General features: G+C 48.1%; 1 protein-coding gene across 1 annotated transcript in view; it reads left to right on the top strand.

The window, feature by feature from the left end:
• The window catches only part of Fan1 (FANCD2 and FANCI associated nuclease 1), a 35079-nt gene extending 20743 nt beyond the window's left edge, over positions 1 to 14336 (top strand). Inside the window, exons 9-14 of the mRNA XM_021659948.2 lie at positions 4887 to 5051; positions 5713 to 5863; positions 9523 to 9626; positions 10203 to 10397; positions 10983 to 11111; positions 13848 to 14336. Of these exons, the coding sequence (XP_021515623.1) occupies positions 4887 to 5051; positions 5713 to 5863; positions 9523 to 9626; positions 10203 to 10397; positions 10983 to 11111; positions 13848 to 13985 (882 nt within the window). The 3' untranslated portion in view covers positions 13986 to 14336. The remainder of the gene's footprint in view (positions 1 to 4886; positions 5052 to 5712; positions 5864 to 9522; positions 9627 to 10202; positions 10398 to 10982; positions 11112 to 13847) is intronic.
• The last annotated feature ends 1214 nt before the right edge of the window (positions 14337 to 15550 follow it).

The raw sequence follows: 15550 nt of genomic DNA, 5'->3' as shown, positions 1-15550 counted from the left end.
ATTGTGTGTGTATGTGTATGCACTCACGCATGTGCACTTGGATGTGTGGAGGTCAGAGATCAATGTGTGGAAGTAATTTCTCTCCATCCACCATATGGGTCCCAGGACTTAATTCAAATTTTCAGGCTTGGCCACAAGGGCCTTACCCGCTGAGCCATCCTGCCATCCTTTAATTTTTTTTTTCTTCTGCTTTTTCTTTTTCTGTTATGATAAAGTATGTGTGAAGTTTGCCACTTAAATCACCGTAGAGATGATCTCGTGGCATGTTATACTCACAGTGGTGCACCTTATCTATTTGTTAGTTCAAACAAAAGTCTGTAATACGCCCCATTTCCACCCCTCCCCCTTTTGTGAGCCACAGTCTTCTTCCTGCTTGCCTCTCCTTCAGGTGAGTGGAGCTATCCACAGCCCTTCTATCTCCTTATCAATGTGTGTGTGTCTTGTGTGTGTGTGTGTGCATCTGTGTGTGCATGTGTGTGTGTATATGAGTGTGTGTGTGTGTGTGCGTGTGTGTGCGTGTGTGTGTGTGTGTGTGTGTGTGTGTGTGTGCGTGTGTGTGTGCATGTGTGTGTGTGTGTGTGTATATGAGTGTGTGTGTGTGTGTGTGTGTGTGCGTGTGTGTGCGTGTGTGCGCGTGTGTGTGTATATGAGTGTGTGTGTGCGCGTGTGTGTGCGTGTGTGTGTGTGCGTGTGTGTGTGTGTGTATATGAGTGCGTGCGTGTGTGTGCGTGTGTGTGCGCGTGTGTGCGTGTGTGTGTGCATGTGTGTGTGTATATGAGTGTATATGTGTGTGTGTGCGCGTGTGTGTGTGTGCGTGTGTGTGTGCGTGTGTGCGTGTGTGCATGTGTGTGTGTATATGAGTGTGTGAGTGCGCGTGTGTGTGTGCGCGTGTGCGCGCGCGTGCGTGCGTGTGTATATTGCTGTGGGTGTGTGGTGCTCCCTGAGGGCCTGTTTTTAATTCTTTTCGGGAGTACCTAGGGAAGGAACTGCTGCCTCCTATGGTAACTTTGTGTTTGGCTCTTTAAAAAGCCACCAAACTGTCGTTCATCGTGTTCCATCCATTTTCATATTCACAACAGTAACACACGAGGCCTCTGGTTTCTTCACATCCTTACCAACACTTGTCGATTTTCAGTTTTCTGATATATTGATCTTAGTATTTCTGCTGACTTAGAACATGGAACATTAGGTTCCTCCCCCTGTGAGTGAGGAATCTTGCTCTGGTCCTGCCTACGCCTAGAATCTCCGTATAAACTGCTCTGGAGACACTCCCGTCCCCTCCCCCCCCATTGATGAGGTCGGTGTGTGGAACTTTCCCAGCTTCCCAGCTGATGTCCTGAGACTGTGAGCCAAGGCTTCCAGGAAAGTCTCCTTTAGCCTGTGGCTTGAGTATCTCTGAGGTCATGGTCTCTGTGAGGAGGTGGCTACCGAGATCCTCTCGGTAATGGTGGTTAGGGTCAGAACCCAGGCAGCAGCAGCTCAGACAAAGCTAGGCTTTGTCCTCATAGGCCATTGCAGAGGTAATAGTAAAAAACATCCTCTACCTTTTGTACTCTGTAGCCACGCTGGGAAGGGAACAAATACAGAGGTTCTGTAACACCCTTCCTCCAACACCAACACACCAACACTCCAACACACACACACACACACACACACACACACACACACATACATGCCCACACTCACCATCTTCAGGGACCTGGCTAAAGGTTTAGGTTTAACAGAGGGCAGAGAACCTTGACTTTGTCTTAGAGTCAGGCTTTGCAGCCAGCTCCAGCAAGTGTGTGCCCTTCACAGCTCTAGCTCACCCCATCCCACATCCCAGCAGCACCATGCTGGCGCTGGTGGCCAGTCAGTAAGAAGAGCTCGATTCCAGTCATGAGAGGGCCAAGGAGATCTCAGAAAAGGGACACCAAGGAGCATTTGAACATCCTGAAATACAAAATGAAATGGACCTAATGAGTAAGTCACAGAGGGAATGTTGAGAGTAGGAGAGAATAGAACAAACATCACTAGCCTTTCTTTCAGACCATTAGGTATGGGCTCTCTCGTCAGCTATCCCCAGGATCTGCACTGCTTGGGGAGGAGGAAGAGGCATTGCTGTGTCTGTGCAGACGAGAGGAGAAAGAATCTGAAGGTGCAGGGCTCTATTTGGATCAGACTCCTTCCTCAGGAAATAATGTTCTCTCCAGGTCTGACCTCAGAAACCTCTAAAATCAAGTGGAAACTCAGAAAGAGTCTCATAAAACCCCAAGTTAAATGCAGAGTCTGGCCCACAGAGAGGGGCAGCCTGAAGAACCGGGATTTTCCTCCCCTGGCTTACTGAGCGTGCTCTGCAGCTGCAGATCACTATGAGAAATGGTCAGAGGTGATAACCAGTCGCTGCACAACGGTTCATGATTTGGAGATGATAGGGAAGATGATGTAGGAGGGGAGGAGGATTGAACAATGGTGCTAAAGGAAATAAGGATGATGATGAGGGGAGAGAGTATGGTGAACAAGACGGTTAACTCTGATGGAGCCTTAACTCTTTGGGAGGGTTCAAGAAAGGGTTTCTCTGTGTAGCCTTGGCTGTTCTGGACTCGCCTTGTAGACTAGGCTGGCCTCAAACTCACAGAGATCTGTCTGCCTTGGTTTCCCAATGTTGGGATTACAGGTGTGTGCCAACAGGCCTGGCTGGAGTCTAACTCTTAAGAGTTTTTTCTTCTTAACAAAGAATAAAAGCTGTCCCCCACTCTTCTCAGCTACCCTGTTTTGAGGTCTTTCTTTCTTTCTTTCTTTCTTTCTTTCTTTCTTTCTTTCTTTCTTTCTTTCTTTCTTTCTTTAATTTTTCGAGGCAAAGTTTCTCTTCATAGCTCTGTCTGTTCTGGAACTCACTCTGTAGACCAGGCTGGCCTCCACCTCGCCTGCCTCTGCTGGGATTAAATGGCTATGCCACCACCAGCCATCGAGGTCTTTTTGTTTGTTTGTTTTTGTTTTTTCGAGACAGGGTTTCTCTGTTTAGCCTTGTCTGTCCTGGACTCTCTTTGTAGAGCAGGCTGGCCTCAAACTCACAGAGATCCACCTGACTCTGCCTCCCAAGTGCTGGGGTCAAAGGCGTGTGCCGCCATGCCTGGCTTAGATCTCTTTTCTTAATACCATAGCTTTCAACTAACTTACGGAAAAATAAGCAAAATACAATAGGAACAGAACCTCCATTTTTCTGTTCTTCTGTATCCTTTCTTGTCTCAACATAAACTAGGTGGAATCTACAGCAGTACTGTGCTCTGTGAGAAATGCCTTTTCCAGAGACTGGAGGGCGCTTGTGCCCTTTTTGTAGCACTACATAGAATTCTGGCTTTTTCTCTCCTTTCTCTGTATATGAGGCTCTCCGTGTGAATATGGACAGTTAGTATTTACCAACAGATACCTGCCAGTTTTCTCCTGTTTAATAAGAAGGGAACATAGTGTGGGTTTTAAGTGTCTAGAAGGTCTGCACAGAGAAGGTTTGGGTTGTTGGGTAGAGGTAGGAGGGTCTTTTGGCAGCATAGTTGCTCCTGTAGTTGATCTTCACATTGTGGGCTCTAATCTTATAGCTCATCGTATAATTGTGATGTTCGGTGGACAGTACAGTTTAAAATAACACTAAGAATTCTTTTTTGGATTTATTTCATATGTATGAGTGAATCCATGTAAGTTATGTATGTTTATATGTATGTATACCACGTGAGTACTTGGTGCCCATGGAGGTCTGAAGAGGGCATTGGATCCCCTGGAGCTGGAGTTAAGGATGGCTGTAAACCATCACGTGGGTGCTGGGAACCTAACCTAGCTGGACCCTCTGCCAGAACAAGTATTCCTAACTACCATCCAGCCCCCTAAGGTGACGCTTGAAAGTAAAATTCTCTCCTAACAGTGACTGGAGCCCTGCCACTCATTTCGGAAGATCAGTGGAACCTGTATAATTTTATTTAATTGGCTTTCTCTGTTGTCATTTTTAAAAGTTACTATTTTATGTGCATGAGTGTTTTGTCTGCATTTAGGTCTATGCACTACATGCATGCAGTGCCTGTGATGGCCAGAAGAGGGCATCCAATCCCTGGAACTAGAATTACAGAGAGCTGTGTGCCCCCATGTGGATGCTGGCAGTTGAAACTTGGTCCCGTGCCCTTATTGAGCCATCTCTCCAGCCCCAACCTCCCATTATCATTTTGTTTACTTAAAAGTTTTTCTCACCCTGGGAGACAAAGGTTATGCCCACTTTTCGAATTTAAAAGTGTACACGTTATTTTGTTACAATAACGCCAAATGTATACACAAAGGAGAACAAAAAGAGGACAAGAGGCTGCAGAGCCCCGTAGTTCTGGACAAGGAGTGGTCCTGCCCGTGGTGGGCTATCCTTGTCCGAGCTCCAGCCTCTTCTGCAAAGTGGTCTGACAAGGAGTCAGAGCTGTGTACAATCTCGTTCCTGGAGGGTAGCCCCTTTTCTGGCTGGCTGCAGGGCCCCGGGGCGAGACACCCGTGGAAACATCAGTATCTTGGGGCTCACTGTTTCAGTAGTCTGATAGAGGAAGGAAAGGGCACGAGTGTCTGAGAGAGGAAGGAAAAGGCACGAGTGTCTGAGAGAGGAAGGGAAGTGTCTCCTTACACTGTCTTCACTCCTGCCAGGTGGTTTCACTCTGGCCACGTGAGTGACAGGCTTGCTCTGCGGCAGCACATTTTACAGTGAAGGTTAGAGATGAAGCCACCAGAGTGAAACCTAAGGAAACAGCTTTTGTCTCTCCAAGCACTGTTGGCCCATTTTGCGAAAATGGAATAATTAGTTGTGAGTTTTCTCGTCAAACCAAATCAGCAGCTGCTGCCTTCAGGACCTTTGGGATCCTGACATGTGACCTGTTAATTGCTAGGCAATTAGGTGCATCAGCAAAGGCCTAGCAGATCCGGAAGTGAGGACGGGACACCGACTTTCACTTTACCAGCGAGCTGTGCGCCTGCGAGAGTCTCCCAGCTGCAGGAAATACAAGCACCTCCTCAGCCAGCTGCCAGAAATCGCGGTGGGAGATGTAAAGCATGTGAGTGTCCAGTGCGTGCTTTTGTGCTTGGTGGTGGTTAAACCCGGGCCACATCCCCAGGTTGCCTTGGGGTGCCCTTGATTTAAGCATATTTACTTAGATTCTTCTGAGTGGAGGCCCCCCAGGGATTGTTTTAATATGTTCTTTCTCTTAGACTCAGAATGGTCTCATATTCATTTGAGACAGTGATGTCACCATTGTGTCCATTTCATTCTGGTGCTCTCTTTTTGATCCATCTGGGCTCCCCTGTATGGCCACACCAGGGCACGGTGACAAAATGCTGAGTGAGAACTGGGAGCTTCGACCACTTTTGCCTACTTCTCTGCAGCCTTTTAGATGCTCTTCAAAGGCCGGGGCAGTCACATCCTTCAGTGACACAGTGGGTCACATACCATTCTCTTGCAGGAGTGGGCAGGTGTGTCCCCAGGATGCTGCAGACAAGGTTTCAGGGGCCCCATTGAGGCAAGGCTAGTCAAGTGTTTTTTGTTTTTGAGACAAAGTCTCACTATGTATGTAGCCTTGGCCTGCCTAGGACTTCCTGTATAGACCAGGCTAACCCCAAACTCATAGCAATCCACTTGCTCCTGTCCCCTCAGTGCTGGGACTAAAGGTGTGCTCCACCATGCCCAACTTTGATCAGTGCTTTTTGCTGCCATTCTAGGTAACCATCACGGGCAGGCTGTGCCCACAGCACGGGATGGGCAAGTCTGTGTTTGTCGTCGAGGCTGGAGACGCCACCAACCCCACCACAATCTTATGTTCTGTGGAGGAGCTGGCGTTGGACCATTACAGACAGAGTGGCTTTGATCAGGGTAAGCGGAGCAGCGTCTCCCGCATCCCAGCCAGTCAGCAAGTGGGGGAAGAGTGCTGCCGGATGCTTTGTCAGTAGAGGGTTGCTCTCTTTCCTTACCTCAGCAGAAGCCCCAGCTGGCCAGCAGTGTGTGAGAAAGAATTCTGTTGTTCGTAAGGGGGTCCTAGTGCTGTTTGGCCGGTGTTGCCACCTGCTGGCTGGGAGGGTGGTGCTCTGTGGTAGGCTGGATGCTACCAGAGGCTGGTGTGGGTAGAGATGCTGAGAAAGGACACAGGGTGTGCTGTAAGAGGCTGCCTGGCAATGAAGCTGTCCTTGAGGCTCAGGACCAGAGCATCCGAGGGGTGAGTAGGCATACGGTGAGGCCATAGGTGTGAGGGGCTTGAAAGGAATTCTGCTAGCTTCCACGAGCACAAGTCTCTGAGCTGGGAGCCTCCTGGTCTTGGGAGCTGTTACAGGATAGAAAGGAGAGATGCTGGAGGGCCCTGCTAGTCTGCCCATGGGATGTGAATGTCCGAGGAGAACCTGCTAGAGCATGCTGACCAATGTAGAATTGAGAGACTTGACGAGTGCGACCGGCTGTGACAAAAGCTGCACACCTATCACGACAGCAGTGACTCTCGGTCTATTTGCCACACTGCCTCTCACCTTCTCTTGTCCTTCTGCCTCAACGCTGGACAGTGAGGTGACCAGACCTGTGGTTGTCCTTCCTCCTGTCCTGCTGTGTTGCCCTTACGGCACTGGGGTGCTTCAGGTTGTGATACACACAGACCCAGAGGGTAGGTCTACGCCTCGAGCAATGGTGCTTATTCCTGGTGAATGTGTTTGTGTGACAAGCAGCGTGAGTGATGGCTGTATACATTTCCCTGATAAGTTCCATATTTGGAGCTGGGAATGGCCATTTGAGAAAAACATGCATATGAGTTTAAAGCATGCTGGTTCCTCTGCCATGTTCTTGACTTGGTTGTGCCAGGGCCTGCATGCTAGGCAGTCAGGTGGTTGAGGAGTTAGCGCTCTGTCTTAGAATTCCTTGGCCTAGGCATAGGCGGTTCTTGCAGGGCTCCCTGACCACCATGGCGTCTCCCAGGAGTGCACTAGTGGGACCACATGTGTCGTGGTTGGACCTGCATGGGCACAGAACTGAGTGGTCACGCAGTCACCCAAAGTGACAGCTGCTCTGGCATTTGTCTCGTCAGTGCTGTAGCACTGCTGCATTACGGTAGTGAAGAGGTTTTGTGGTTTTTGTTTTTGTTTTTTAATCATCCACTTACTTCTTATGTCAGTTGGCAATTCCTAGAGTTTCTATACTTGCCGGTAGCAGCTTCTCTCCCCATTTAGTCTTTCTTCCCAATTGGTGTCCACCCCAGGCCCCTTGGCAAAATCTGCTAAGTTGGAAAGCATAAGTCAGTCCTTGAAGAAAGAATTACAGAAGAAGCTCCCTGCCTATTATCAGAGACAAGGGACAGTGTGGGGCCAGCCGTCCCGGAGACCCTGCAGGATTTGCTCTCTTTTCTGTTTTGAGACAGGGTCTTCCTGTGTATCCCTGGCTGGCCTGGATTTTACTGTATAGATCAGGCTGACCTCAAACACACAGAGATCCACCTGCCTGTCTCCTGAGTGATGCGATTAAAGGCATGTGCCACTATGCCTGCCGAGGTTTTCTTTTTATGAAATGCTTTTTCGTGGGTGATATTGACCCTAGTGTTGTGTGAAGGTGGAGAAGAGTGTATTCTGGCCCCACAAACCTGCTCAGCTTCTTCCCTCCTCCTCCTCTCCCTCCTGCCTCTGCCCCTGGGTCTAATCAGTCCATGTCCACTCGTGATGATACTTCCTGTGCAGCTCCCATGAGTCTCCCCTGGGGACACCCAAGTCCTGCCCTTGTGTTCATGTACAGCTCTCCCAGTGCCCATGCTTTAGGGTGACTAGGGTGAAAGATTCCAGTATCTTCAGATGGGTAGAGCTATATGGGGTTCTCGATTTACTGGGCTGTGAAGACAGGGTTTTACACCTCGGGTTTCTTCCTGGGGGGTGTTAGGGTCAGTCTACTCACAGCCTGCCTGCTCACAGGGCAGGCAGATGTTCTAGGGAATAAGTGCTGACATCAGTGACAACCGGGAGATGCCGCGAGTCTGAAAGGCGTAGAAATCAAAGAGCAGAATGGAAATTATAGGCCCTGGATGATGTCACAGGAGACACATAAACTAGTGTCTAGGGGAAGGCAGCTATTGAATGAAACACAGAAAAATGTTTCCAATTTAGCCAGGAGTCTGAAAAACAGCAGGAAGTTCTTTTTCCGGAACATTAAATAGTTCCACATAAGATGGTTTCAATTTATATTAGTTCTAATGTATTAGAAAATTGATGTGACTTGCTGCTGGGCTTTATCCTAGAGGGATTTATGTAGAGGCAATTTCAAACCCTCCAGGGAAAGCTATTTCTAAATAAGGTAGGAGGATTATACCAAAAATGACTGCAGTCAGAATTCAGAGCAAAGCAGCAGTCAGGAACAACCGACCTCTATGTCAGTGACAGAGTAATATTCACACAGGGACAGAAACCTGGAGGTCAGGTCCAGCTTTCTTCCCAGCAGGCCAAAGCCTGGAGGGCTTGCTTCAGCCTGTTCACTCTGTCCTTTCATACCGTGGAAACAGGCCAGAGGGACAGGAGCCAGAGCTGAGGGAACAGACAAGGTCCTGCACAGCTCTGGAGTGCAGGGTGGAGGAGCGTGTCTGCAGGCTCCTTCCCTAGTGTGCTTCCATGGGGTTACCTGGAGGGCAGGGAGCCCAGCATGCGCCCTCGACCCAAGCTGCTTTCTCCCCTGTGCTCTCTGAGCTTTATCGCCAGTGTGAGCATGACAGGACGGTAGAGAGATGGCCGCCGAACTGCCTGCCTTTGTTGGTGTGCAGCTCTGCAGAGACTCCCAGCTTGGAGAGAGGAGCTTGGTGAGTCGGGGCTCTGTGAGACACGGGTCTGGAGTCTATGCTAAGATCTTCATCTCTCTCCAGCCCCTGCTGCTGACTTTTGTGATCTAGGACCCAACTGTTCTCTGAGGTTGTCTCCCAGTGATCGTGTTCAGCATGAGGAGGGCACTTGAACTAGGTGGTCTTTTCAGCAGTTTCTGTAGAAGTCTGGTATATCAGGAACACGTAGGTGACCTCATCAGGGCCAAGTGTCATAACAAATGGGTGACCCCATAGGTAAGTCTGAGGCCGCGGGGCTGCCGTGAATGCCCAGTCTCCCTTTGTCGGTTCCTGTTGGGGAAACAATCATTGTAAGTTGCCAGGGGCCTGCACCAGAGCCTGCTTGTGAATTCTGCATCAAGCCTTGTTTGTCCACTCCTTTAGAAACCTCCAGAGGCAGAGTAGGGAGCCTGCCTTGTTAAAGCAAAGCTGCCCTGCAGCCTGTCCACCAATCTTGAGAATATTGAGAACCATTGCTTTGTGACTCTGCAATGTTCATTTGAAGGCTTCCCCTTAAATAAAGCTTCTATATGCAAAGTATATAGTGTGTGAAATACGAGCTGGGAATAGCATGAAAATAGCATGGCTTTCAAAATCAACCATATTTCAACCATTTACCTGAAATAGAACCTGCATCAGGTCATCATGATTCTTGGACAGCCAGATAAAACTCATCTTTTTCTCCTGTGTGACATTGTTGTAGGGATCCATGGGGAAGGGTCCACCTTCAGCACCCTGTGTGGCCTCCTGCTGTGGGATGTCATCTTCATGGATGGGATACCAGATGTCTTCAGAAATGCCTACCAGGTAGCCCACTAATGCCATCCCTCCGGGGCCTCTCCTGCGGGTGCATGTGCTTCACGTCCCCTCTGCACTGGGGTCTGAGGCCTGCAGCAACCCGGCTTCCGGGTGACCTTTGGAATCACAGTGGTGCTAATTGCATGGGGAAAGGACCTTTTTATTTTAAAAGAGGGAACTAGTAGATTGTAACATGAAGCCTAGTCTGTCTTCAACATTGTGTTTTGAGCTTTAGTATGGAGCACCCTCAGCTGAGTAGCTGGCCTAGCCCCTGCGTCCAGCCAAGGGCTCTCACACACAGTCCACCCCCACCAGCCAGAGCTCTGCTAAGTTGACTTGTAGCAAGTGAGCACTAAAAACAAGACCTTATACTTTGCAAGATTACATGTATCTGAGATATATATATATATATAATATATATTTTTTATTTTTTTATTTTTTATTTATTTATTTTTATTCATTGCTTCTGAGGAAAAAAATGTGCCAACCAATTGGTGAGCTTCCAGATCTCGTAGAACTAGAGCATCCCCATGTCTGAGTGCCTTCCCCAGCATGTTAGAAAAGTCTCCTTTGTCTTCCACACAGGCGTCCCCGCTGGATTTGTGCACCGACAGCTTCTTCTCAAGCAGGGAGCAGGCTCTGGAAGCCAGGCTGCAGCTGATCCACAGCGCCCCTGCTGAAAGCCTACAGGCCTTGGTGATGGAGGCATGGCAGGCCCAGCATGGCAGAGTGGCTGCTCTGGTCAGTTGGGATCGCTTTACTTCCCTTCAGCAAGCTCAGGTAATACTTTGCCTCCAGTCTGGTCAGTCATTCCCTCACAGTACTGGCTGTGTTTTGACAGTTGTATCAAAACGCACAGAGATGTTTTTGTATATGTGTGTGTATAAACACGGGTCATTGCACATGCATGCGAGTGCATGCTGACGATCCATCCCTCAGCCTGGATATCACTGTTAGTGATGGACATGTGAGAACATTCAGAAAGCTCCAGGGTGATGCCTTTCCCATGGTTTCCTTTCCTTTTGCTTGACTTGTGGCCACGGCAAGGAGGGCCACAGCTTCCCACCACAGCTGCTGACCTCTGTAAGGCCCCGTCAACTCCTGAGTGCTGAGTCAAACACCCTTTTCGTCCTGTGTGCCACAGAATGTCCACACCAGGCAGAGGTCAGTAACTGACCTCGTAGAGCTCTTTCCCAGAGCTTGCCAGCCATCCTGGAGCCCGGTGCTAGTGGCAGAGCAGGAATACCGCTGAAGTTCTGGAGCCTGTGTTTGTTTAATTGTACTGGTGTGCTCTGAGGGCCACTCAAGCCCGCTTTGGGGTCGCTGTCCTGAAGATTGATAACTCTCCCTTTGTTGTGTGTTTAGGATCTTGTCTCCTGCCTCGGGGGTCCTGTCCTCAGTGGCGTGTGCAGGCGCCTGGCTACTGATTTTCGGCACTGCCGAGGGGGCCTGCCTGACTTGGTGGTGTGGAATTCTCAGAGCCATCACTGCAAGGTCAGTAGAGAATGTCATTTGTAATTCTGTCGGCAACTGTGTCAGAGTCCAAGTGGTGGGCATTTTCTTCCTGGCTGTTGGAAGGGCTGAATTCCTTACAAGCCCCTCGGCTGGAGGGCTGGGGTTCTCGGTAGCTTCTCTTAGGAGTGAGGGTACAAGCAAGACAGGAGTCTCATGCCACTGCATCAGGGAGGCAGCACTGCACCAGTATTACATTCTGTTACTAGAGCAAGCCACCAGAGGCAGGGCACACACAGAGGCAGGGCTTCACTCAGTGTGTGGGTCCAGGACCTCAACAGCCTCTGGAAAACCACCTTCCCTGGGCCAGGCTCGTTCTTGCACCTTCACCATTCATTGGTTGGTTCTACCACACACTGCACATGTGCTCTTACTGTCTCTCCTGTACTTGCCTCTCCTCCCCAGGCTTTCTCTCATTCCTTTCTCTCCCCTTTTTTCCGCCTCAGATTTCACACTAGTCTATGATTTGTCTTTTTATTTCCTAGTATCTCTTGATCAGAAAATTTAAATTCAGGTTTGTTTTCTTGTTTTTGTTTTTTGTTTGTTTTTCTGAGACAGGGTTTCTCTGTGTAGCCCTGGCTGTCCTGGACTCTCTTTATAGACCAGGCTGCCCTCAAAATCACAGAGATCCTCTTGCCTCTGCCTCCCCAGTGCTGGGATTACAGGTGTTCTTTAATGAACCATACCTTTAGGGTGAGATATCCGAAACCATGAAGATAATCTGAAACCATGAAGAGGTCTCTCTCATGTTTTGGAAGTTCTGGAAGTTCTTTGTTTACAATTTGTCTTTATTTTGTGACCTGTTTAGATGCTTTTCTATCTACTGTGGGGAGTGGCTGAATAGTTCCATTCAGCTCTCTCTGCCGAGAATTTATTATGTGATAGAACTCCAGGCCGATTGAGTGAAGGACCGAATTTACTCTTCAGCCTGGGCTTCTGCTTCTCCCTTAGGTTGTAGCCATAAAAAGTTACCTGACTTCTTGGCTCCTTAGAGCTGAAATGTTTGCCCATTCCCACTTCTGCCAAGCCTACAGGCTTGGGCACAGTCTCCACAAATGCCTACAAATTGCCCACATTGTTTTTTGTTTGTTTGTTTTTTGTTTTTTTTTTCCTACCATCAGAGGAGACTTCAGCACCATGACCTTGAAAGAATGGCCTCCACCTTGCCAGGGTCCACTTACTCTCATTTATGTAAGCTCCCTATTAGAGGTGAGCTGCCTCTGGCTAGTGAGCCTGACCTTAGGGAAGAGACTGTCAGTCAGCTGGATTCCTGTGGTACCGAGAATAACATGGGTCATACAACATCCTGAATTTTCTGGAGTACTTGCTGTTCTTCAGCTGCATTGCCGCCTCACACAGCTTTTCCTGTTTACCACTCCTTCTCCCCTTTTCTGACTTCAAAAAAGTTTGTGCCCATCAGTTCTTGTCAGCTTGACACAAAGCTAAAGTTATCTGGGCACATGGAACCTCAGTTGAGGAAATGGCTCCATCAGACTGGCCTATCGGCAAGTCTGTGTGTTATTTTCTTGATTGTCCATTGGCGTGGGAAAGTGCGTTCCACTGTGGGCAGGTCCCCCTGAGCAGGTGGTCCTGGTGGTGTGGGAAAGGAACCTGGGAGCAAGCCTAAAAGCAGCTTTCCCCCACGCTTCCCGCCTCTGCTCCTGCTCTAGTTCCCGCCCTGACTTCCCTCAGTGATGAGCTGTTACTTGGACACTAAGATGAAATAACCCCCTTCCTCCTGGGTTGATCAGTTTTTGTCACAGCAACAGAGCAGTAAACTGAGCTGGTGTCTAGTGTGTACCCAAGCGTACTGCTTACATTCCAGGAGAGTGGGTCAGTTGTGTACGGTATTGGTCACCTCAGCAGCACATTCCCGTTCCCAGCCACTGTGTCCTCAGGCATTTCACCTTGGCCTTACAAGTACTGCAACTCGTTTTTGCTTTCTGACGCTGATTAGTGCAAGTCCCGCCTGTGCACAGCCCAGATGGCCTTTAAATTCCCTTCAATGGGCATGTCCCAGTTAGAATTATTTTGTTTCAGCAAAAATTTTGTTGACAGTTTTGTTTTCCCTTCAATCCTTTAAAGGCCTTGGCTATTGGTCTCTATGATGTCTTCTCTCCTGAATGCTCTGATAACCGCCCCTACCCCCCAGGCTTTAAAAACATTGAAAAAAGGGACATTTGGTCTTATAATATATGCCATGAAAAAGTGCCCAGGAAGATCCTCCTGAAAGACAAGGTAGATGTCTATAACATGAGTTTACGCAGAACCTTGAGACATGAGAAACACGCATGTGATGAACAGACAGAAATGTCTTCAGCGAATGTCATATGAGGGAGGTCCCAGGCAGGCATGAGACTGGTGTGAATGGAGCCTTTGGGATGACTGACAGGGGCTAGATCCTACTCTCTGCATCACAATATGAAGTGTAGGTTCAAATGCAAACATAACAAGTCGGGTGGTTTAAAGTGCAACCCAGTGCACACCTTAAAACTGTCTCAGTCGTTACTCAGTTTACTGGTTTCTCAAGAACTGTCTCCTTCCCACAGAATAATTTCTCAAGCTCTGTCCTAGCTGCATATCTGTTCATATCTGTTCATATCTGCACAGTGGTGTAGGCTGAGCCATCCACATAGGTGGCTGTAAGTGACCAAAGCTCATTTGGGTCCCTCCCTGTTTCACTAAAATGTTGATAAGTCTGGAAACTTCCCTTTGCAGCTGGTGGAAGTCAAAGGCCCCAGCGACCGCCTTTCATGTAAGCAGATGATCTGGCTGGATGAGCTACAAAAGCTGGGCGCGGAAGTGGAAGTGTGCCACGTGGTTGCAGTGGGTGCTAAGAGCAAAGGTCTTGGCTGAGCCGTGTCACACTGGGACATCTGGCCATCCACTGGGACAAGATCTTCAAGAGGATAAAGCTGTTTCCACGGTTTCCCTGACACCTGAGATCGGAGTGACTCATCATTGTATCTGTATGTCACAAAGTGTGACATCTGCTGGAAAACCCTGGATCCACGGTGGGTGGGAGGCCTTGAAAATGTAGACGTTTGGATGGGCAAATGCTTCCTCATTATAGGCTTTTTTAAAAAGCCAGAGGAAAAAAAATGAATGTCATGAACTTAGTTGACACTTTTAGGTTTTTTGTTTTCTTTTTTAATGTAATACAAAAAATATTTCTCTACTAAATGCGCTGACAATGCCGATTCCTGATTTGGAGTTTGTCTCATGATTATCCAAGAAGGGCAGAAATGATAAGAATTCTGATTTCCTCAGGGGGAAAGAAACAACCGACACTAAATTCTTTACTTCAAAGGAGTAAGGATACAGAGTATTTCAGTTGAAGTGTCACAGTGTGTATCAAGCTTCAAGCTTTTGGATTATATGTGATAAAAATCTGTGCCCAATTATTAGAAAAAAAATTGGTCTCCTCAGTTATTCTGACTTTGTCAAAAGTTGGTTATAACCTCATTCTACTCTCACAGTTGACTGTGAGATGGTTCGTGTCATCAGAGGCAACCGAAATACTCTATTCCTGAAAGTGAAGTCAGCTGACTACTGACCGTGCTTCCCCTTGCCACACCTCACTGAGTCCCAGCACTGACAGTGAGACCCACGCTCTGCTGCCCAAGTCGCTTCGTTTATTTATGAAGTGACCCGCTACTGTGTGCCAGGTAGAGCACTTTAAAAGCCAGAAAGGTAGTATCATAGGATTTGGGCTCTTGTGGTCACAAAGTAGCTTTGGGGAAGGAAGAAAATATGGAAATAGCCAATTAGAATAAAGTAAATGGTAACAGTTACTAGGGAATGGAGAAGAGGAAGAGTCCTTTAGTTAGACAGTGAAAATGTTTATACTATTCAGAGCACATTATGAAGCTGGGCATGGTGGCTCATACCTGACATTCCAGCACTTGGAGGCTAAGGCAGGAGGAGTGGCCCTCAACCATTTCAGTTTCCTCTTTGGAAAGTTCACTGTTTAGATCTGATCCCATTTTTTTAATTGGGTTATCTGTTTTCTTGATACCTAGGTTTTGTTTGTTTGTTTTGGGTTTTTTGTTTTTCCTTGAGTTCTGTGTATACTTTGGTTGTCCTCTTATTGGATGTGTAAAAGGCTGCTCCTTTGTGTGAATGATGGTGACCTTTGCCATGCAGAAACTTTTCAGATGCATGAGGTCTGTTTACTTATTTATTTAATTTGGTAAACTAATGGATTTTTATTGGGGTTACTAACAGAAATATGGGTAATAAAACAAGGATGACAAAAATTAGCTGTACCACCAAAAAGTCCCACACCCCAACACCAGTGACAGCTGACAGCTTCAACCCCAAAGCTCTGCGAAGCTGGCAGGCGGCTCTTCACAGCCGGAGAATAGCTTCTCTCTGGGGCTTGGCTGGTCAGTCTCCTCCACCAGCAGCCTTGACCCCTA

The sequence above is a fragment of the Meriones unguiculatus genome, chromosome 14 (assembly GCF_030254825.1).
Source record: "Meriones unguiculatus strain TT.TT164.6M chromosome 14, Bangor_MerUng_6.1, whole genome shotgun sequence".
Taxonomy (NCBI): Eukaryota; Metazoa; Chordata; class Mammalia; order Rodentia; family Muridae; genus Meriones; species Meriones unguiculatus.
Note: the sequence above shows the minus strand (reverse complement) of the source record. Positions and strands in the feature narration are given on the sequence as shown.